This window comes from Mastigoproctus giganteus, chromosome 3 (genome assembly GCF_048544385.1).
Source record: "Mastigoproctus giganteus isolate SK-2022 chromosome 3, ASM4854438v1, whole genome shotgun sequence".
Classification (NCBI taxonomy): domain Eukaryota; kingdom Metazoa; phylum Arthropoda; class Arachnida; order Uropygi; family Thelyphonidae; genus Mastigoproctus; species Mastigoproctus giganteus.
This window is the reverse complement of record NC_143577.1, coordinates 250,294,932-250,320,257: the sequence shown is the minus strand read 5'-3', so window position 1 is coordinate 250,320,257 and position 25,326 is coordinate 250,294,932. Positions and strand designations below refer to the sequence as shown.

At 36.3% G+C, this 25,326-nt stretch overlaps 1 protein-coding gene across 1 annotated transcript in view; it reads left to right on the top strand.

Moving 5' to 3' along the window:
- Positions 1-25,326, top strand: part of LOC150089023 (synergin gamma-like) — a 94,246-nt gene that overhangs the window by 36,893 nt on the left and 32,027 nt on the right. Inside the window, exons 5-8 of the mRNA XM_090369778.1 lie at positions 5,616-5,768; positions 6,143-6,331; positions 15,136-15,374; positions 23,022-23,418. Coding sequence (XP_090225904.1) covers positions 5,616-5,768; positions 6,143-6,331; positions 15,136-15,374; positions 23,022-23,418 — 978 coding nt within the window. The remainder of the gene's footprint in view (positions 1-5,615; positions 5,769-6,142; positions 6,332-15,135; positions 15,375-23,021; positions 23,419-25,326) is intronic.

Sequence of the window (25,326 nt, the reverse complement as noted above, 5' to 3'; positions counted from 1 at the left end):
ATGCTGAGGGAAATGGACCATAATCTGCCACGCTGGTCCAGTGTGGGTTGGCAGATCAACCGTATTCAGCAGTCAGGGGCTTGAACCCCGGTCTACTCAAAGAGTGTGTGCTACTGCACTCTCGCTCCTGCCCACTCGGCTACGGAGGCCTTAATAGTATAACTCCACAATATAAGAGATGCCTGATGGCATGCACTGATTTAGACTAAAGGATATTTTTGCTTAGACTCTGAAGGAGTTTACTGACATATGGCAAATGACAAATTGCACTAACCCATGTGTCAGTAAACTCCTTCACAGTCCAAGCAAAAAAAAAAAAAAAAAAAATCTGATTTATATAGAAGATTGTCATCAATAAAATAGAACAAATTTGAACTTTTCAATAGGACAAACTAACACTGACATAATAGGGCTAACAGAAATATGGTGTCACCAGAAATAGGGGATAGTGAGTTTCACTATAACCAGTTTCCACTCTCCTTAATTTCCTTTACTTTAAAAATTTTCAAAATTCTACTTGATTACCATCATAATCTTTTTTCCTTCCTTTTTTTTTTTTTCATTTGGTTATTTCTCCAGGAATCTAATGTAAGCCCAATCAATTTAATAATCAAATTTGCAACATTTTGAACTGTAAGACAGCTTCTTTTATCTGAATATATAATATTAATTGTTGAAAACCCACTTTCTGCCTCTGCAGAACTAATGGCAACAGTACTTAGGATATTTTTAGTGTTTTGTACAAATTTTGGTATCTCGTACAATTATGAGATACCAAAATTTGTATGATTTTTAGAACACTTTCAAAATAGTCATGGAAATCATTGATGTCGATTTTTGAATTTGCTCAATATTTCTTCGGCAGCCTGCTAAGGGAAAACAACTTCATCAATATTCCAAGTTCTGGCTCAAGTATGTTTACAAATTCATGAATTGACATTAGATAATCATAGAATGTCTTAAAGTACCGTGTGATTGGACTAAATTTCAATAGCAAAGGCTTAATTTATGGTACTCACCTTGAAGGTGAGTACCATAAATTAAGCCTTTGCTATTGAAATTTATTTCATGAATTTTATTTATCAGTATTTTCTACATAATTTTTTGATTTTAAATGATCATAGTTCATCAACCTGGCTTTCATATTTTTAATTCTTGTTTCTAGTAGTTTTTGACAAGATAGTCTTCCATATATTTTATTTTTGATAAAATCAGTATCTTTAAAGGCATCAGTATTTGTGGTTTTGTTAACTTTTTTTTTCAAAGGTTCCCTGACTTTCTTTGAGCATTTCAAGAGCCAAGATGGATCTTTTTATTAGTTTTTCAGTTCTTGCTATAATTAAACTTCTGGCTTGTGAAGGGCATTAGAAATAATGAAATTTCTTGCAATATGTGTATCATTATTGCTAAATCGTCTAAGAAGAATTTGTTGCGAAGACTGGTAGCCATTCCTGAATATTTTGTTTGTGAACATTTGAACTATGAACATTTTTAATTAATTCACTTGTTTTATTTCAGCAATAGAATCATCTAAAACAGAGGTGGGGAACCTCTCACTCATGGGTGAATTTTTGTCCCCAGTCAAATTTGAAACCATCGTTAATGAAGTCCTCTAAAATGTCACATGAAAAAAGGGCAAAACAGTCATTTAATATGAGTTGTTTTAAGCACTCTATAAACAAATTTCTTGTCTTGTGACATGAGTCGGAATATGTATGAATTGATGATGTAATAGTTACAGCCAAATTAGCATTTAGCATTTATTTCTACCCCAAAACCATGCTTGCACGCATTGATTAAAATTCATTATTCATTATTTTTATCAGCAAAGTTGGCCCCCCACAGGTTCTTATGCACTTGCAATTTGACCCTGGTACTAAAAAGGTTCCCCACCCCTGATCTGAAACAAAATTGCTGGCAGTGATTCAAACAATACCAAATGATGTTAGAAAAATCTTTTAAGTCTGGTGGTCACTTCTGATTTCCAACCAGGCAACACACTTGCACCATCAGAACAAAATGGTACCAAATTATTTTTCAGATATCCAGTATCAAATCCAACTTCATATAAACTCTTTAACAAATTTGTGTATATAGTTTCAGCAACCTGTGCTTCCAACTCAATCAAATTAAAGAAAATTGCTGACAAGATCAGAATCTTTGATTTTTATAAAATTTATTAGCTAGATATAGTTAGATATATTTACTAGCTAGATTTGTATACTAGATATAGTTGCAGCTTCATCAGCGATGATACAAAGCTTTAAGTCTTTCTTGATTATTTTAGTAAATATTTCTTTTTTAAATTCTGATGCAATGTGATCGGTTATTTTAACGGAAGATTTGGAAGAATGGAGTTCAATCTCATTTTCAGTGTCAGAAAATGCCCTACTTCTTTTTGCTATTCTGTAAATTGTGTTAAAGGCTTTACGTGTAGAGCAGGTATATTTTTGATTAATTTTATCTATGCAATTACATCATCATCCATGCGATAATTACATCATCCATGCGATCTTTCAGTTATGCACATTTTTAGTGTGCCTTCAATGAAAAAAGTGTTCATTTTCTTTCAGAGAGAGATGGAATGTTTAATTTTTTCCAGATGCTTCAATATTGCAGTTACTCCATTCTATTGATATGTGAATTCCCTTCTTTTTATTGAATTTATTTTTGCACAGTAATTATAACCCAGTTTCTTAATGAGAACAAATAAACCATATTTTTTCTGGAATTCCTTGACCTGCTTTGTGCTCCAGCAGTCAGGAAGAACAGTGGCTGAAAATTCATCTCTGGTTTGCTTTGCACAGTATTATGTATGGAAACTTCATCACCTGTTGGTGGATTTTCGCTTTGGTTTTCATATGAATTTCCAGATTTCGATTTCTTTTTTAAAAAATTAGAAAAGCATTTTGTCGCTTCATTTTTGCAGCTGAAGTATGCACAGATAAATTTTAAATTGTAATAGCAGAATGACAGTAATAATGTAGATATAAAAGTTATTAAATCTAAAACCTTGAGTTAAAAAATTATATAATTGTGTTACATATAATAAATAACTTATATTACATGAAACAAAAAAAAACAAACTGATGTAAAGGGTAGACTCATGGGAAACTAACGATAAATTGACCACTTCTACGTCTACATGCATAACTAAATGTATGCTTCACACACACACACACACCCCCCTGATGCCCTGCCATATTAATATTATGTTGGTTATGAGTGTTATGGCTTCTGAGCTTGTGAATATATTTAAAAAATTTTGTGTTTTTATAAAAAAAAAAAGTACAAAGAAAATTTACTACAAGGATTAAAGACTGGTTCAGCGAACTTTGAAAATTTTAGAAACTTCTCATATGAACTGGCTGAATCACCCCACATGCATCTGTCTAATATCATGTTGGGCCACCATTTGCATAGATAACAGCCACTATTTGCTAGCCATTGACTCCACTAGATGTCTGTAGGGATCTGCAGCCATGCTGCCTGCAAGGCTTTTCACAATGCTGGAAGAGATGATGGCTACGTATCCATATGCTCACTTCCTGTTCCAAAATGTCCCACAGGTGTTCAATTGGATTGAGGTTAGGCGAATTTGGAGGCCAATCAAGGTGGGTGATATCACTGTGTTCCTCGAACCACTTGTGCACAGTGCAGGCCCGATGACATGGGGCATCATTGTGTTGGAAAATCCAGTTTCTGTCCAAGAAAAAAATGCAACCTTTGCTGTGTGCTCATGGTCTCCTAAGAGCTGCCAGTAGAGCTGACCAGTGAAATGTTGGTCCATATGCACCAGGGGTCCTAGTTCCTTCCAGCAAAACATGCCCTATATTAAATAACCACTGCCACCTGCCTGGATAGTGAGCACCATGCATGTTGGGTCCATGGACTTGTGTTGCTTGTGCCACACACAAAGGCATCCTTTGGCATGTTGTACCAGCTGTTTGAACCTGTCCAACCAGTACGCTAGTTTCCAGTCCTCCAGTGTCCAACTAGCATTTTGTTGACACCACAGCATATTTGCCATCAACAATGATCAGCAGTGGAGTGGGGGGTGTCTTAAGGGTCGTCTGCTGTGGAACCCCATACACCTGAGTGTGTTAGTGCATAATTATTTGGGATATTGTTCTTGCGTTCCCCATATTGTATTGTGATGTCAACTGTCTCACAGTGACAGTTGATATCTGTTGAGCCCTTACAATATAATGCACCCTTCACTCACTACAAACATCCACCTTGCTTAATCTTTTACAGTTCTGTCGGCAGAAGGTGCTTTGATCCCTTTGGCACTATTCTTTGTACACTTTAATCACAGTAGGCCGTGAGCAACTGACAAGACATGCTGTTCTCAATACAGATGCACTCTACGCATGAGCTTCCACAATCATTCCATTTTGCAACTCCATGATATCTTTACTATGTCCCATAACTGCTACTTTATCACTTTGACTTGCATGACCAGATTCTAATTATCACTTCTCTAGGCTGCAAAGCTGTTTGGCTTTTTATACTGCAAGCTATAAGGCATAGTTTGTTATGAATGGAATGGTCATTATTCAGTGATCAATGAATGTATTTAGGAAAGATAGTGAAGATAGAGGGGTTGGTGGTGACAAAAGCTTTTGCAGATTCAGAAGTTAGCAGTGCATGTGTGGAATCTGTGTGTGTGTGTGGGAGTTAGTTAGAAGCAAAGGTATAATGAGAGTGGGAGTAATCTAAAGAACAGTAGATTGAGAAAATTATGAAAAGAGCCTGTACATGCAAAGGGAATAGGCAAACAAGTATGAATACTTATTATGGATGATTTCATTTGTCCCAAATTGATTGGACCAAGTGGGAGGGGAACTCACTATGTGGAATTGAAATTTTTAAATCAACTAGATGCTAGTTATTTATATTAGTATGTCAAGGAAAGTACTAAGGGCAAGAATATTCTAGTCTTGGTGATGTTCTAGATGAGGAGAAAGGTTTGGTTTGGTTTGGTTTTTGTTTTTTAGGAGCATTAGCAACTAAGGCCATATTGCTCCGGGATATGCGGTGGTCATTCCCTGACCTTTCCGCATCCTACGTATTTGGTGGTGACGGGCTCGAACCCCGGTCTAATCAAGAAGCGTGTGCTACGCACTGCTGCTCCTGCCCACCTGGCTACGGAGGCGCCTGAGGAGAAAGGTAGCAGTTATTAAAAGCAAGGGAATGGCTTTTAATTTTATGAAAGGAGATTATGATAGCTTGAGGTACTACATGTTTTCTATCAACTGGAGAGATATCACGCAGTGCGAATACATTAGAATTATTGTATATCTTTAAAGCTATAGTCACAAAGTCTTGAATGCATATACACATAATATACCATTTAGAAAATATAGTGTGAGAAGAATTCCAACATAGCTTGAGGAAAATTCAAGTTCAGCCGTATACGTATCTCTGTGAGGAGGGAGTCAAATAGGGATTTTATTTTATTTTAATGATTATTATTTATATATTATTATTTTTTAAATTTATGTTATTTAGGATATCCTAATAAAAAAGAATAATACAAATAATTTAATTTAAAATTAAAATTGTAGAGATTATAATATTTTGAAATGGAATAACATCTTTCATTTTTAAAGCTGCTATGTCGAAAGTGAAAGGATATGCCAGTTCATCACTTGATTCCCTGTGCTCTCCGATATTCCTTTCTCAGCAAGATAATCAGAAAGAGAATCGGCCTTTTGTTACAGCAGCTGAGGATAGAGATGTAGATAAAGTTAAAGATAAGAAAGGTATAGATTTTTCAAAAGAACTTGTATTGTTAGTAGTATTACAAAGGCCTTTTTTTATTTAAATTTTTTAACTCAACACAGTGAATACAGGTTGACACTGCTACTACTATTTAACAGATGCATGCTTTTACACAAGTTGTTTGCTAAAAATGTGCCATTGAGGTTACTGATATGTAGGATCTATATATACTGATATAAAATTTCAATTTCTGTATTTATATAATGATGTAATGTTAATTTATTACTAATATGTAGTTCATATAATATTTTCACATGGATTCCTGTCATCATCGTGTGCTATTTTGTGGTGAAATAATTAATATCTGAACTTCTGTTTTCATTTATTTTCTGATCTTAATTATCTCCATATATAGCTTTGGACAATATGATGCTGGAATGTTCCGATTTCACTGGTCCACAGAAGGGCAAAACTTTTCAAAAGCCTTTAGTAAAAGATATCAAACCAGCCTTTCAACATATTACAACTTTTGCCTCTAGTGAGAAATCTAGAGACTGGAAAAATGTGAAGGGATTGGATGATGTATTTATACTTCCAAAATCACGTAAGTTTATTTATCTTTAAAGACAGCCTAGTGTACTAATTATGTTTACGTTTGGATGATCATTCCACACTTTGTTGCTCAAGTATAATTTGAAATTTTCATTTTCAATCAATATTTCCTAATTAAAACCACACATTTTTAATAAAATCAATATATGAACCTGCTTTGATAGAAAATAAACATAATTCATTAATAAATGAATGTTCTGCACATGGTTTTAAGAGCAAGCCAAAGTTTGCACAGGTTATACATGTGATATCATGTCCTCTATAATAACATTGTGATTTTGTCACTCATTTGGAGAGGTGTGGATTTGATTACTCTCAGCAACTGAAGGAATTTCTAAAGTTCTCTTCACACTAAGTGGGTTTTAGCTAATTTCAGCAATGGGAGTAGCATTTTTCCTTGTGAGTTCCCATTCAGCCCATATAACATGCAAATTGGTCTGTGAAAATACACACACTTGTCCTGACATAATACAAGATGACACAATATGGCCTAAGACGCTGATGTACCAAAAAACCAACAACAGATATTATCTCGTATTGTGAAGCAAATCATGAGTTATCCTGTTCTGAACTTTCAAATAAATATCATTCCCCCATAAGAAGAAGTATATTGATATTTATTGTCCTCAATTTAATAGCTGACAATCCAGTTGTGATATGATTCCATATTGTGAGAAATATCAGATGACATTGAGAATTGAAATACGTATAGCTGAACTTAGCTATACGTATATAAGCATCAAAGTTTGCACATTGAAGCCTTGTACATTTCATATTGTAAATATTAGTATACTCCTCTTTTTTTAGGCAGTGCTATTTATTTGAAGGTTAAAAATGATGCAGCTCATGATTTGCTTTGCAGTATGAGATGTATGTTGTGAACTTCAGTTTGTTGTTTTAGCTGTGTATAAAATGATATATTTGCACTACTTGTGTGATAATTATATACCTTCTGTAGCTTGAAGTTTCATAGCTCTGAAATTTATATGAATTTAAAAATGCCCATTTTTTTCATGTTGTTAATTTAATATATAAGGAATTTTTTGCATTCTTGTTCCATGCACTTAAATTTACATTTCGTTATTCATTATTAATTTTAGGTTATTGATGTATAGTTCATCACCATCAGCCATTTTCAATCCACTGCAGGATGAAGGCCTCTCCAGCAACTTTACAGTTCCTTCTGTTTTCAGCACTGGCCATCCATTTACTACCCACAAACTCATGAATTTCATCTTTGTCTTCCAGTTTTTCTTCTAGCTCCTCTTGGGTACTATTTTTGTTATTTTCTTAGTCCATCTGTCATCATGTCTCCGAGCTATGTGTCCTGCCCAAAACCATTTTAGTTCTTTAGTTTTGATAAGAATGTTCTTTACTTGAGTTTGCTGCCTAATACATGTGTTTCTCTTCTTATCTAACAGTCTGATTTCCAATATAATTTGTTCCATTCTTCACTGTGTGGTTCTCAGCTTCTCTTCCATTCTTTTGGTGAGTGCCCAAGTTTCACTTCCATAAGTCATGGTGGGGAGTATACATTGGTTCATTATTTTACGTTTCAGACAAACTGGAATATTGCTCTTCAGTATGTGACTATATTTTCTGAATGCTATCCATCCAAAATTTATTCTTCTCTTGACTTCCAGCCATTTATCATTATTACAGCTAATAACTTGTCCCAGATACGTATATGACTCCATCTTTTCAATTACTGCTCCTTCAATCATAATTTTCCTTTCTGTGGCATACTTGTTCATCATTGCTTTTGTTTTAGCCATATTCATCTTTAGTCCAAAATTCTTACTAGCTGTGCATAACTGATTAAGATTTTCCTCTAATTCTTTGGGATCGTGGCTTATGACCACAATGTCATCTGCAAATCGTAAATGGTTTAGGTACTCTCCATTCACATTGACTCCTTTCTGCGATCAGTCTAATCTTCTGAAAGCTTCCTTAAGGGCAGCAGTAAACAGCTTCGGAGATATTGTGTCTCCTTTCTCAATTTTAAATTTCCTACTGTCTTTGTCTAGTCTAATAAAGGAGGTAGCACTCTCATATATTTTCTTCAAAATCATAATATGTGGGGTATCTATGCCTTGTCTTTCCAGTACCCGAAACATTGCCTTATGCTGTATGGAGTCAAATGCCTTTTCATAATCCACAAATGCCAGGCATAATGGTGTTTCATATATTCATTTGCTTTCTCCATTAGCTGTGATATTACTTGAAGGTGATCCATAGTTGAGAATCCTGTCCTAAAGCCAGCTTGCTCTTTTGGTTGATTCTCATCAAGTATTCTTTCTAATCTGTTAGTAATGACCCTTTGAACAACTTGTAGATGTGGGATAACAAGCCAATTGGTCTATAATTTCCAATTTCTGATTTATCTCCTTTCTTATGCAGCAAAACTATGATTGCATTATTCCACTGCATAGGTGTCACACCTTTTTTTAATGCATTTTGTGAAGAGTCTTGCCAGTTTTTGTGTTATGTCTCTTCCTCCCAATTTTAACAACTCTACAGTAACTTCATCTTCCCCTGGGGCTTTCTGATTCTTCATTTTCTTCAATGCATGTTCTACCTCATCAGGAAGAATATCGGGTATGTCGTATGCATTGCTACTTTGCAATCCATCTTCCCCACTGCTGGCATCATTCTCTTGCTCCTTGTATAATTCTCTATAGTAGTCTTCTGCTATTTGAATTATGCCTTCTCTGCTGTTTATAAGTACACCATCGCTATTCTTCAGTTTCAGTATCATTTGTCTTTCTGTATTACTGCTCATGGCTGCTGATTTAAATCCTTTGTTTCCCTTTAATGCTTGTTCTACTTTTCTTGTGTTAAATCTTCTTATGTCCTCTCTGAGTCTCTTTCTAATGGCTTTGCATAACTCAGTATACTCAATTTTTTCCTTGTTAGTATTTATCTTGCTCTTCATTTTTCGCCTTCGGTTCATCATATCAAGTGTTTCTTGACTAATTTTTCCTTCTTTGGATTTATTTTTTCCTATAGGTTTCTTGGGCTTTATCACTTTCAGAAAGTTGTAATATTCGTCGTCGATATCTTGGTCCTGAGCAGTCTGCAGAAGCTGAAACTTGTTCTTAAGTTCCAGTACATACTCCTTTTTCTCCTCTTCCTGTGTATTATTTACTCAAGTCAGTTTTTTTTTCCTTTCCTACATCTATATCAAGTGTACATCTTACCATTCTGTGATCACTTCCAACATTTACCTTATTCAGGACAGTAACATCATTCACAATATATCTTCTGTTAGTGAGGATGAAGTCGATTTCATTAGTTGTTAATCCATTTGGACTCTTCCATGTCCACTTTCTGTTCACCCTTTTCTTGAAAAAAGTGTTCATTTAGCATTAGCATTAGCATTTTAGCATTAGTAGAGGCATTTGATGCAAGAAAGCAAGCTTATGCAGCATCAGCCAAAAAAAAAAAAAAAAAAAAAGTAACATAAATAAATAAAAATAACCACTTCCACTTCACCCCTCTGTTCGTTCGAAATACCTGTCCAGCTGAGCCTTAAACTTATTTAGGCTATCAACTTCCACGACAAGGGATGGAAGTCTGTTCCACCCACCAACCACCCGCTGGCTAAAGGCAAATTTCCGCACATCTATCCTACATCTGTCTTTCCTCAATTTGAATTTATGCCCTCTCAGGTGATTTTTCTGAGCTAGAGGAAGAATCCCATCAGCATTGAGCATGCTCAAACCATTCAAGGCTTTGTACACCTCTATCAGATCACCCCGCTGGTGCCTAGTTTCCAGACACTGTAATTTGCAAAACTTAAGCCTTTCTTCGTAAGAGAACCCCTTTGTCCCATTCACCAATCTAGTTGCCCTTCTCTGTACTCGTTCCAGCAGCTCTACATCCTTCCTGAAATGAGGCCTCCAGGCCTGTATACAGTATTCTAGGTGTGGCCTGACCATTGCCTTATACAAGGGAATAATCACCTCCTTATCGCTGCTAGAAAAATTGCTATATATCATTGACAATACACCATGAGCTACTCTTGCAGCTCGTCTGCACTGCTCAGAGAACTTCATATCTGCCTGCACCACCATCCCCAGGTCCCTTTCATTCTCTACCACTGTCAGTGTAGTACCACAGAGTTGATACGTTGCTCTGGGGTTGCTGTTTCCCATATGTAGTACTTTACATTTGTCAATGTTAAACTTCATTTGCCACCTCGAAGCCCATCTGCTCAACCTTTCCAAATCCTGTTGCAGCAGCATAGTGTCAGTAGTGTCCTTGACAACCCTGCCAACCTTCGTATCGTCTGCAAACTTGGACATTAAGCCTGATATACCATCATCAATATCATTTATAAATACAGAAAACAATAAAGGCCCCAATACTGAACCCTGAGGGACTCCACTAATAACATTAGTCCACGATGAGCAGTGTCCATTGATTACCACTCTCTGTCTTCTCCCCCTCAACCACCCCTTTATCCATAGCAGCAACTTGCCTCCAATGCCACACTGCTCCAATTTGTGCAGCAGTCTTCCATGTGCAACAGTATCAAAAGCCTTTCTAAGATCCAAGTATATAATATCAAAGTTATTCCCTGCATCCAGTTCTTTTGTGACTGCATCATAGTATCCAATCAAATTGGTCAGGCAAGACTTCCCCTTAACAAAACCATGCTGTGTCCTAGCTATAACTGAAGTCTTGTCTAGATGATCCTGCAGTGCTTCTTTCACCAGTGCCTCCATTAATTTTCCGGGAACAGAAGTTAAACTCACAGGTCTATAATTACTTGTGTCAGCCTTTGATCCCCCTTTGTGAATTGGGGTCACATTTGCACATCTCCAGTCAATGGGTACCTCCCCTGAGTCCAAGGAAGCTCTCATAATTATGGCTAAGGGTTTGCTTACCTCCTTTGCTGCCTCCTTTAATATAACTGGATAGATCCCATCCACCCCAGGTGCCTTTCTTGTGTTTATCTTCAACAATTTCTCCTCCACTTTGCTCTCAGTTATTACAAGATTCTCTAGCTTACTGCTAGAGTTGAATACACCTCTGGCATTCCCCTCGCTGAATAACTCCTCATGTGTGAATGTCGATGCAAAATATTCATTTAGTTTGTTAGCTACCCGAGCAGGGTCATCAACAGTTGACCTATCGATCTCAAGTGGACCAATCTGATTCATCCCCTTCCTTCTAGAGTTTACATAAGTAAAGAACTCTTTGCTGTTTTTCTTCGCATCCCTTGCCAAGGATCTCTCGTAATCTGCCTTCGCCTGCCTAACCTCCTTTGTAACTTGGTTACAGATCAACTTGTATCTATCATAGGCGTCCGTGTCACGTGTTAATTTGTATGTATCCCATGCATTTTTCTTCTCTGCCATATGCCTCATTAGTTCATCTGACAACCATTTAGGCCTAAACCTTGAACAATATTTCTTAGTTGGTATGTAAAGCCTAGTAGCTTCCACGATAAGTTCTTTGAATGCTTCCCATTTTGAATTTGCTGTTGGCAATATCATCAGTTGATCCCACTGTATAGAATTTAAATACTGTCTCAGTCCATTGTAGTCGCCTTTACGAAAGCAATACCCCTTCCCTTTACCCCTAATGGTAGTTACCTCTTTGAGTAACTCCCACTTCAGCACACTGTGATCACTGCCACCAAGTGGTTCATTTATCTGCAGATTCTTAATGCATGAAGAATCACTACTGATAATCAAATCAAGAGTATTACTCCCTCTAGTTGCCTCCCGAACATGCTGATGTAGAAAACAATCATCCATTAGTGACAATCCTTGAGATTCTGCAAATTCCAGAAGTCTTTCATTTCTTTCACCAGTTCCAAATTTTCTGTAGTTCCTCTTTCTGCGCTGTTTTGTTTTTTTCCAACCTTGGCTGAAGTCCCCCATAATAATAGTGTAGTGGGTTTCCTCATCTAGAAGACTCAATTTCGGTGTACATTTCTTCAACCTCTTCATCATCATCACGGCTTGATGTTGGTGCATAAATCATTATAACCTTTAGCTTGTACTTCTTAGAAATCTTGAGTATTAGTCTTGACACCCTTGGTGTATAGTTCATCAGAGAGCAAATGGAAATTTTTTGCATTCAGTGCAAAATTCAACTTTAGTGTATGGTGTCAAAATGTATAACTGCTGTGATATTCAATAATTGTATATCATACTGAAAATCAACTGCAATAAACAACAAGAACTTCCACTAGCAGATGTGCAATGTGAAAAGTATGCTAAAAATACCAAAATATCTATTTTAGTGACAACATTGAATTTTCACTTCAATCAGTACTGCAGAAGGACCTCATTATAACGCGGTTTGCTTTTTGTTGATTTGCTATAATACTGTTCTTATATTATAACCTGTATCTGACTGTAACACTCTTTTACAAATTGCATTTTTGGCATAATTAACAAAATTATTTCATTTGATGGAGTCGATAGCTTGAAAATAAATAGCAAAACAGCATTAAAATGATTCCCATGCTGGCTTGAGAAATCTTCTTGCATGCTAATTTAACTGCAATCCAGTGACTTTGTTACGTAGTACTGAGATCAACATAATATTTGTGTTATGTGCATTTATCCGAAGTCTAGTCCTCACTCAGTACAGTATTAGACATCGTGTGTAATGAACAGTTTACTCGAATATTGTATCATAATTAATGGAACCAACGCAGTTACATTTTTGAAGAGTTAATAATGGCGGATAAGAACGAAAAAACAACGTCTGGATGCAGTACGAAGACTGCAAATGTAAGAAAAAGACTGAATTTGAAAATGAAATTAAACGTTTTGAAGTGAATCAATTCATTCCGGTCAACGACAAGTGGATGTGTGCCATAATTTAGGACTGGCAAGTTTAACTGTAAGAACAATTATAAAAAATAAAGAATTAATTTTAGCAGCGGGAAAGACAGCTGTTCCACTGCAAGCAACTAAGGCTAGGCCAGCTATTAGCATTGAAATGGAGAGACTAACTAATTTTATTGAAGATAATATCCAATGCAGAATTCAGTTAAGTTAAATATTATTAAAAAAAAAAGAAAGAGAGAGAGAGAGAGAGAGAGATTAGCCTATATGATGATCTGAAGAAAACTCACCTAAAAAAAAAAAAAAAAGTGGAACCATTTAAAACTAGTAAGGGCTGGTTGAATAGATTTAAAATCCAGGGAGAAGCTGCAAGTGCAGATCAAGGAGCCAAAACTTTGAAAAAAGAACTTGTTAAAATTGTTGATGAGGGGTATTATGTGTTATACTTCTCAACAAGTTTTTAATGTAGATGAAGCAGAACTTTTTTGGAAAACGAATGCCTAAAAGAAGTTTCATATTGAAAGAAGGAAAAAACATACCAGGTTTCAAAGCCGCAAAGGATCGGTTGACTTTATTGTTGGGTGGAAACACTGCGGGGGATTTAAAATTAAAACCCCTTTTAGTTTACCAGGAAGAGAGCCAAAATCGACATTTTTCATGATTCAATTCATCAGTTAAATTAAATCAATTAAAATCAATTTAGATCAATTAAATTCATGATTTTAATTGGAATTTTAAGTTTAATTTTGATACGTAAGTAGTTACCACATAATTATATACATATGTAATGCAGAATATTTTATATGTATAAATATTTGAATATTAAATATTTTGATTGACATTTGTGCATCTTTTCACTACTTTTTTCATGTTCATCTTTTCACGTTTATTATTGATTAGGAAATATCCAATGACACAGACCCCAATTCACAAATACATATGTTACTTTATGGGAGTGCGGTGCTCACTTAGCGCGGATTCACTTAGCGCTCTGTTTTTCCGGAACGAATTATCAGCATTAAGCGGGGGTCACCTGTGTATTGACCTTTATTGACTTCTGGCAGATGTGCCTAGCACACACCAGTTTTAACACTTCCTGCATACTTTATTTTCATCAAAAGATTAATTTTTCAGACAAAAGTTTACTAAAATGTTAATACTAGATATGGAAACTTCATGTTATCTTCATAATCACATATAGAGAATGTGGCTATTAAAATCACAAAAAAAAAGAGTAATTTCATTTTAGGTGGAAAATGAACAACTTTATGAATTGAATTAAGATTCCAGATATGCTGTGAAAGAGTTAAGAATAAAAACTCTATAATAAAACACATAATGAAAGGGACATCGATTACCAGTGGCAAATTACATGCATTCAGTAATTTGCCACTTTTGTTCTGTCACAAGCATGCACATGTGCAAGGCAGCTGACAGTTTTCTTTCCAAGCTCTCCTTGGATTAATAATACTCAGGATTTATCCTTCAGGTGCAGTTGGTAAAAGAAAAAAAAAACTGTAATGTAAAGTAAGATATATGCAAAATATTTCTGCAAAGTGAATTTGCAGAGATATTTAACTAAGAAGTGATAGTGCCTTGCATTTGTACTGGTGTGTGTGTGTGTGTGTGTGTGTGTGTGTGTGTGTGTGTGTGTGTGTGTGTGTGTTAGTATCATGTCGAATTGTCAAATGATATTAATAATGGATAGTTCTTGAGAATAATCTTTTAGTGAATGTTCTTATTCTTCAAGAGTATTCTCTACTCCCATCACTAGCTAGTACAGCTGTAACATTTGATTGTGGCTAGATATGTCATGGATCATCTGGTATACTACAGCTTATTAGTACCTGCTTCGCTATCATGTTTATCATTATATTGTTATATTGTTAAATGAACATAACTTTCTGTGTCAGAAAGTTACATTCATTTAGCTTGTTAAATAATTATTACCATTTATTGTATTTTTTTTTTTTTTTTTTTTCAGGATTTCCTGCATGGTGCTCCAAAGATACAGTTCCACCAACTTATCATCAAATAGAGCTGCAAGTAACAAGTGAAGGAAGTTGTGTTCCAGATACTAATTTGCTCTATCCAATCTTAATTTCGTCTGGTCTACCCCGAGAAGTATTAGGACATATATGGGAACTTTGCAATCAGACAACTCCTGGCCAACTTACTCAAGGGGAGATGTATGGGGTGCTTGCATTGGTAGCTGTAGCTCAAGTAAATAAAATTTATCTTGTTCTTTAATGTATTGATGCATATAATTGCTAAAGCCTGGTTGAGATATTTGAGGTCCCAACTTAGAAATATCAGGACCTGTTACTGACTTCTGTCAGAAGTCAATAAGGTAAGGAAAGCAGCAGCCATTATCAATCCACTGCAGGATGGAAGCCTCCTCAACAATTCCCGTTGGGAGGAATGAACCATAATCTGCTACTCTGGTCCAGGGCTGATTGGCAGATCAACCATATTTAGCAGTTGGGGGCTTGAACCCCAGTCTACTCAAAGAGCATGTGCTACTGCACTCCAGCTCCTGACCACTCAGCTACGGTGAGCAACAGGCCCTAACGTTAGGAAATATTTTTGTAGGTATTACAGTTCGCTTAATTTGAAATATTAGTGAACTTTTAACTCAGAGTCTTAATTCAGTCCATGTGAGTATTGAAACCTGATTAATTCATAATTATCTCCCTCTCTTTTGCATTATCAGTCATTGTAGTCAAGAGCACAGAGAGAGAGAGAGAGAGAGAGAGAGAGAGAGACAGACAATGATAATTCAAGCTGAACATCAGAAGAGTGCAGTCAGATTTTACTAAACTCCTTAATTTAAGGTAAATTGATAATAAAAAAAACAGTTTTGAAGTACTATATAACGTTTGCACTTGGGGGAGTTTGTGGTAAATTTTACTTCTGCTTCAATTTCTTTCTGTTTTATACTTTTGTTAAAGTTACAATTTTCATTGTGCTGATTTCATAACAGCAGTTAGATTTAAATCAAATTATTAGTCTAGAAGTAACATTAAAAAATTCACACAGCCTTATCAAATTATCAGAAATTGATAGTTTACAATAGCCTATATGTAGAGCGTGTAGTTCTGTATTTAAAATTGTAATGTAATATATTTTTAAAATATTTTGTCATATTCCTAGTAAAATAATAAGAGGAGTTTACCTCAATATAGTGCGTAGAACACTTCCGTATGATACCTTCCAGAGTAGTACAGCTCTGATTCATACTATCTAATTTGTCATATTCCATATATTTTATTGTTTTTTTTTTTATTATTTTTGTAAGTTCAAGTCAGTTTTTATCTAGCAAAGTTTTTCGACTAGAAATGGTAAACATATCAAGTTGTATTACTCAGAGGGTAGTTGCCACTGGTGATTCACCCATGAATCACACTTGTCCATACTCACTGCAGTATGTGCACAAAGTTAATGGTGATGCATTTTTGTATGTTTGATGTAAGGAATGTAAAGAGCTTAAATGAAACTTGACATACTGTTGGATGATAATGAGTGTGAAAAAAGCATGCAAATGTCCTGTTAAAAATGTCCATATCATTAGATATGAAATTTACTGTAAAGAGTAAACAGGCAGCTAAGAAGACACATTGTGTCCTGTTGTACAGGACCTTTGCACATAGGAAGAAGTATGTCGTTGTCCCTTTGTATAAGGATAGTGAGACCGCATCTGAAATATTGGAATTCATTAAAGGGAGTAACGGAAGGCTGGACAAATCCAGCCTTCCGTTACTCCCTTTAATGAAGTTTTTCAGGCTGAATTGTAGACTATTGGAATAAATTATCTGCAGAAGTGGATAGAGAGTTTAGAAAATTCACCTTTTGATTATGGAAAAAAGAATGATTGGAGCTTAAACTTAATATAGGAATTGAAGGGCATTTTTTTACACACAGGCAGTATAAAACAATGTTTTAAAAGATAAAACACCACTCTGTGATGTATAAACTAAATTTAATGCATGACAGATGCTGCTCCTGAAAATTTTAGTTTATTTAGTTTAGCCCATGCATGGTACTAAGCTATAGGTTCTAATACCTTCCCTGTTTGGGGTATCCATTAAATAAAAAAAAAAAAGTCACAGCTGAGGCTATGGTTCTACCAATGAAACTGACAGAGTAGCATCAGTGTTTAGTAGAAATTTTGATATGATACAGTAATTTAGTCATTTTATATTGTGATTGCAGACATAGAGATTTAGTCTGTTTATTGTCAGTAAAATACAATTAAATCACAGATATGTAACAGAAAATGCCAGTGTATGTTGGTATTTCACTAACAAAAACACTAATTTAATGCAAAATATTCAGTGAGCATGATGTGCTGGATAATTAAGCTCATTATCCAGCACATCGTCTGAGGAAGCATTTAAATGCTATAAGAACCGCCGATTATAAGTCTGCTGTGGCCGAACATTTTTGGGAGAAGCAGCATCAGATCTCTCCAGAGGACGCGATCATCATGGACCACGCGCATGAGTACTGGGAGCGTAAGTGGCTAGAGGGTTTGCAGATTGGTTCATCCAGTAAGAATACCATGAATAGAGACAGAGGTATACACATACATCCTATTTTTGAAGCAGTTGTCTGCAGTACGGATGAACGATTTTGTTTGCCACATACCCGAGCCACTTCTGCTTCCGGTTCTGCCCATGCGCCGAGGGAACCACGTGAAGGAATGCCACATGTGGAGTTACCGTGAGCCTGTTATATAGGAGATGTTGCAGGAAGTCTTATCACTGTTGAGGAAGGGAACTGACGCTCGAAAGCTTCAGGTTTTTTAGCGCTTTTAATCTTTATATTTTAGCATATTTTATCGTAAATGATTTCATTATAGTTTTAGCATTCCGAAATATACAGCCATCAGTTTATTGTAAATTATAATAAATTATATAATAATTTTATATATTCTTTGTTATTTATAAAATTTTAGTTACAGTAAAATTCATCTAATGGTTGGTGTATGAATTCACTTATTTCCTAGACATGAATTTTCCCGACCTCAGAGGCCTCTTTCAGGATAATTAAGGAAACATAATAAAAATAAAATGGCAGAATCATAAAATAAGTAACTGTTATACAATTAAATAACAATATAAAATGTATTCTTGCAAAAGCCTTTCAGACACTAGGGGTGTCCTTTATAAATTGAAAAAGACTGCATGACAGGGTTGAATGTGTCAGGAAAGCACAAAAATGAAGGAAAAAAAAAAAAAAAAATGTAGGGGGAGAGAGAAAGAATAAAACAATTAAAACCAAAAAGAAAAAAAACAGAATAGAGTAGGATGGGAAGAGAAAAGAATAAAGGAGAAGTTGAGAAGGAATAGGAAGGAAATATGAAAAGTTGGGAGGGTAGGCATACAACAGCATTTGTAATTGCAATTAAAGGGGCAATAAGCAATACTGCAGAAACTAGATTGTGTGCCCATCCAAAAATGTTCACCATGGTCCATGAGTTTTAAGATCATGCAGACAGGAAGAACTTGTCTTAACCAGGCTCCAGATAGGACACACAGACACCTGCTCTTACCAGTTTAGAGCAGATGTATCCCAACAGTGTGACAGATATACAGGCCTAACAATTACACATATCCTGATAGAATGCCTAGCTTTCACAAAAGAATGTTGGACAGCCTTCACCACCAACCCACTTATTCTTGAAATCTTCCTGGGAAACAGAGACAGTATTCAAAATATTTTTATTTCCTTAAATTAATAAACTTTTATCATCTCATATGAACAATAAATAACTTACAAGGTGCAATGAACAGTATGATATGTACCAAAAATCAAACGTGTTGTCAATAACACCAAGTAGAAGACATTATAGTCATAATTGCTGATGCACCTTAAAAATCACAAACAGATGAAAAATATTGAGCCAGGGCCAAGTCCTCAAGTTTTGTCTAGCAGATAGTAGTCACATGCCTATTCACATTCTGCTCTAACATCTTTTTGATTCAGCAGGTATTCTGTCCCAAATTCTGTCTTACTATCTGCACGCTTATAATGCAGTATATAGGATTTTGCATGGCTGTTTCAGTTCTATTTGATGCTTGCAACTTCATGGCAATAAGTTGCAAGATATTTCCAAAGTTATGACTTACTATTATTGCATGCCCTGCCCAGATTGTTGGGCAGAATACAATGGTAAATCAAAAAAATGTATTAAGGGTAGGATGACTAACATTAAATTGCTAGTCTACAGTTGCTAAGTAAACTTTAGCATTAGCATTAGTAGAGGCATATGATGCAAGAAAGCAAGCTTATTCAGCATCAGCCAAAAAAAAAAAAAAAAAAAACACACCACTCCCATTTCACCCCTCCGTTCGTTCGAAATACCTGTCCAGTTGAGCCTTAAATTTGTTTAGGCTATCAACTTCAACAACAAGTGACGGAAGTCGGTTCCACCAACCAACCACCCGCTGGCCAAAGGCAAATTTCCGCACATCTATCCGACATCCGTCCTTCCTCAATTTGAATTTATGCCCTCTGAGGTGATTATTTTGAGCAAGATGAAGAATCCCATTGGCATTGAGCATGCTCAAACCATTCAAAGCCTTATACACCTTTATCAGATCACCTCGCCGGTGCCTAGTCTCCAGACTCTGTAATTTGCAAAACTTAAGCCTTACTTCGTAAGAGCAACCCTTTGTTCCATTCACTAATCTTGTTGCCCTTCTCTGTACCCGTTCCAGCAGCTCTACATCCTTCTTGAAATGAGGCCTCCAGACCTGTATACAGTACTCAAGATGTGGCCTAACCATTGCCTTATACAAGGGAATAATCACCTCCTTATCCCTGCTAGAAAAATTCCTGTATATCATTGACAAGACACCATGAGCTACTCTTGCAGCTCGTCTGCACTGCTCAGAGAACTTCATATCTGCCTGCACAATTACCCCCAGGTCCTTTTCATTCTCCACCACTGTCAGTGTAGTACCGCAGAGTTGAGATGTTGCTCTGGGGTTACTGTTTCCCATATGTAGTACTTTACATTTGTCAATGTTAAACTTCATTTGCCACCTTTCAGCCCATCTGTTCAACCTTTCCAGATCCTGTTGCAGCAGCATAGCGTCAGTAGTGTCCTTAACAACCCTGCCAACCTTTGTATCATCTGCAAACTTGGACATTAAACTTGATATCCCATCATCAATATCATTCATAAACACCGAAAACAACAATGGACCCAACACTGAACCCTGAGGAACTCCACTAATAACATTAGTCCACGTTGAGCAGTGTCCATTGATTACCACTCTCTGTCTTCTGCCACTCAACCAGCCGACCGGGCTTGCCGAGTGGGTAAAGTACCTGCCCGGCAACCCAAAGGTCGCGGGTTCGATTCCCGCCTCGGGCTTGGATCAAAGTACTGCAAAAACCTTGGGAGGTGCAATATGGCTACAGAAGCCGATGCGCCAACAACTACCAAATCAAAATCAAAAAATCAACCACTCAACCATCCCCTTATCCATAGCAGCAATTTGCCTCCAATGCCACACTGCTCCAATTTGTGCAGCAGTCTTCCATGTGCAACAGTATCAAAAGCCTTTCTAAGATCCAAATATATAATATCAAAGTTATTCCCTGCATCCAGTTCTTTTGTGACTACATCATAGTATCCAATCAAATTGATCAGGCAAGACCTGCCCTTAACAAAACCATGCTGCGTCTGAGCTATAACTGAATTCTTGTCTAGATGATCCTGCAGTGCTTCTTTAACCAGTGCCTCTGTTAATTTACTGGAATAGAAGTTAAACTAACAGGTCTATAATTACTTGTGTCAGCCTTTGATCCTCCTTTGTGAATTGGGGTTACATTTGCACATCTCCAGTCTATGGGTACCTCCCTTGAGTCCAAGGAAGCTCTCATAATTATGGCTAGGGGTTTGCTTACTTCCTTTGCTGCCTCCTTTAATATAACTGGATAGATCCCATCCACCCCAGGTGCCTTTTTTATGTTTATCCTCAACAATCTCTCCTCCACTTTCCTCTCAGTTATTACAAAATCATCCAGCTCACTGCCAATATTTACTTTACCTACATCATTCTCCTTCCTGAATAACTCCTCATGCGTGAATGTAGATGCAAAATACTCGTTTAGATTGTTAGCCATCTGAGCAGGATCCTCAACTGTTGAACCATCAATATCCAGTGGACCAATCTGATTCATCCCTTTCCTTCTTGAGTTTAAATAGGTAAAGAACTCTTTTCTGTTTTTCTTTGCATCCTTTGCCAAGGATTTTTCGTAGTCTGCCTTTGCCTGCCTAATCTCCATTGTGACTTGGTTACAGACCAACTTATATTTATCATAGGCTTCCATGTCACCCATTAATTTGTATGTATCCCATGCATTTTTCTTCTCTGCCACATGTCTCATTAGTTCATCTGACAACCATTTAGGCCTAAACCTTGAACAATATTTCTTGGTATGTAAAGCCTGGTAGCCTCCAAGATTAGTTCCTTGAATGCTTCCCATTTTGAGTTGGCTGTTGGTAACATCATCAGTTGGTCCCACTGTATAGAATTTAAATACTGTCTCAGACCATCATAGTCGCCTTTACGAAAACAAAAACCCTTCCCTTTACCTCTGATGGTAATTACCTCCTTGAGTAAATCCCACTTCAACACACTGTGATCACTGCCACCTAGTGGTTCATTTATCTGCAGATTCTTAATGCATGAAGAATCACTACTGATAATCAGATCAAGAGTATTGCTCCCTCTTGTTGCCTCACGAACATGCTGATGTAGAAAACAATCATCCAATAAATCCACAAAAGCCTTACTAGTGTGCGAGTGACCAATCCACAAATCCCAGTCAACATCCAGGAAATTAAAATCCCCCATTATAAGACTCTCTGATTTACTGGCCCACTCTATTTCCCTGTACAATATCTTATTATACTCATCAGAGTCATTAGGCCTATAGCACACTCCTACTCTCAATTTTGATTTCCCTATGCTTATGTCACACCAAACTGACCCGACACTGCCCTGTCCATCGATGTCGACTGGCTTCACTTCCTTGGACTTTATGTGTTTCTTAACTAATAGCATAACCCCTCCTCCCCTCCTGTCCTGTCTATCCTTTCTATACACATTGTATTCCCCAAATTCCAGTTCCGCATTCCTTATATCTGTGTGACACCATGTCTCTGATATCCCAACAATATCTGCCTTTGATGTTTTGAGCAATACCTCAAATTCATCAAATTTATTTACCAAACTCCTAGCATTGGTGTACACGCAAGTATACATGCACCTGTTTCTATTCTTAGCTACCCTAACACAACCCATGTGTTTACTTGTACCGCAATGACTCCCAGCAGTCTCTGAAATATCCTGCATCTTGTTTTTCAGGCTTCTGCTCATTTCAATAGAAGCAGTGCAAGAATCACTTCCACCTCTGCCAGTGGCTACTGTTAATCTATTAGTCCTTGTATCCCCCCCCAACTAGCAGTTTTCTGACCCACCTAACACTGCCTCGACAGCATCAGCAAAAATTCTTGCACCCTTTATGAACTCAATCCTTGGTTAGTGATTTTGGGAAAGTTGAAACATGATTCTTGATCATTTTCTTATATACCTGGAATTTTTTATACAAGTATTTTAGCTTCTGTTATCATGGAATTTCATTTGCAGTGAGTGGACTTCTAAGTTGGAAAAAAAATACACAATGAAGAAAATAGACCTAGATTAAAATGAATTAGTATATAAATAAATATTAATAGCCTTTTTTGTTTTATATATTTATTTAATAAATCAATTAATAGTTTCACCAAATACTTTGAGAATTATATAGTACATAAAAGCTTGCTTTACTTGTTTTGTTTTTTTCAATCAGGCAGGTCATCCAGTTAATTCCACAGACATTCTCTTTTCTCTCTCCCATCCACCAGTTCCAGTGTTTCACTGCTTTACTAATTCTGCAGAAAGTTTTGGACAGAGTTCAGTGGCCCCTAGCTCAGTTAATATGCCTGAAGCAACTGTTCCACCAGATCAGGCATCTAAACCTCTACATGGTTCAGTAAAATCAGCTTCAGTAACTCCTGCTGGTGATACAGGATGGCCTACAAGTTTTGCTACATCCATTCAGACACCATCTGATATTTTTAGACCATCTGAAGTTAAAAGTTCAGTGTCAGTTTCTCATCAGTCACCCGAGACAACATTACCTTTAAGTGAGTGTGCTACCTCTGAATCAGGATGGGTAGCTTTTCAGTTTCCTGCTCAAGAACCAGGTAAGCAAACCTTGTGAAGGTTTTTAATATTATGTTTTAACCATAAACAGGAACTGTTAGTTTCCTGTTGTTTTTAAACGTCTTTTCCAATTATATATATATATATATATATATATATATATATATATATATATACAGAAAAAAATTAAATGATATCAACATGTTGATACACATATCTCTAATCAGAAAATGCTGATTTCTGTTACTTTAGTTTTATACAATTGAGACGCTTCTGTCTTTGTAACTTTGCAAATCATATTGCTTTTCAGATTTATTGTATATACTGCAATATTATACTTATTAACAAGTACTACCCAACCAATTCCAATCATTGGTTGGTTGGGTTGCAACTTGCATTACAAAACTTTATATTCCAATTTTAACAATTTTTTTCCTTGTTAGTTTGGTTGAGAAAGATAAGGAAAGGCTTAACTGTAATTTTAAAAGATCTCCCTATTTCTGATATATGCAAAACTGTGTGGCTGAAACAACTTATACCACACTTGTTCCCTGCTTAAACCACAGGTTTACAGGATTAGCTGAAGCTGTCTGGCAAAAATATAAACTCCCATATGAAATTACCAGACTTATACAAAAAAAAAAAAAAAAAAAACTAGTTGTTAATGGTTAGATTTTGTGATATTATATACAGTTTGCTAAAAGAACATAATTCAAGTGACACAGCAATCAGTTGACATTAAAAATAAACTGCCTCTCTTTCAATTTCATTAAAACACAATAGTGAGCTCATTAAAACATTTCCATTTCAGTGCATTAATCCTGGCAGTTAATCAAAAGTTAATCATACAAGGGCCACTCCAAAACTAATGCCTCCAAATTTTTATTTCCCACTTGTGTGATGTTACATATAAAATGTAATGGTATGGGTTAAAATTTAAATGTTGCCACCAATGACTTGTAGGTATCGATAGTGCATACTAGGTGGCAGTACTGTAATATTTTCTGAAAATGAAGGGTGATGTTTGTGTGTATGAACTAAATAACACAGCAGTGTGTTATTCAGTTTGTGAATGCAGAGGATATTATGCCCATTGAAATTTACTGATATTTGAACAATGTTTACAAAGACATGACAGTCAACAGGGCAGAATAAGGTGGTGATGGGTTAGGTGTGTGTCAGTGATGGCGGTTTGGAGGATGTGCTAAGGTCAGGCTCACACTGTGGCAACAACAGAAAGTGAGGAGAGAGAGAGAGAGAGAGAGAGAGAGAGAGAGAGAGAGTAAAGCTAATTCACAAAGACCATTAAGACCCAGCAAATGTGTGTGTGAGAATTGGAATAGGCTTTAATGCAGTGAAAACAGTTCTGGACAATCTGGGATAAGGAAATTGTGTGCTTGCAAGTTCCACAAATGCTAAAGCCCAATCATAAGGAGCAAAGAGTAAAGTCTTTTGCCAGTCTTCTGGAGAAGTGTGAGAATTATACAAATATCTTGTTCTACGGAATAGTGAGAGTAGTTAGTGCAACACTGATTGAAAAGGCTGTTACAGTTTATTCTCATCTCCAGTAGGAATTGACATGAAACTTTCCAAACAGGTGCCCAGTGTCATAGTGATTGACACTTGCCATTGCTATGATCACTATATTTCCACAGAGGTCCCACAGAATTCTCTAGGATGGGCAAGTAACAAACATGCCCATCATAGAGAATTCTTCTCTGTGATAGATAACAGGACAAGCATATGTGTGGGGAGGAGATTGTTAATTAACATGTTTGCTGTGTTTGATGCATATAAGCATCAAACAGCACTACAAGTGGTGTGCTGTTATGCATATAAGCATTCAAAAAGCACCCAGGTATTGTGCTGTTTTGTATATGATCAGTCAATAAACAAGTGCTGTAAAAGAAGCGAAGCACATAAAAATTAATGACTGCTCAATTCTGTCA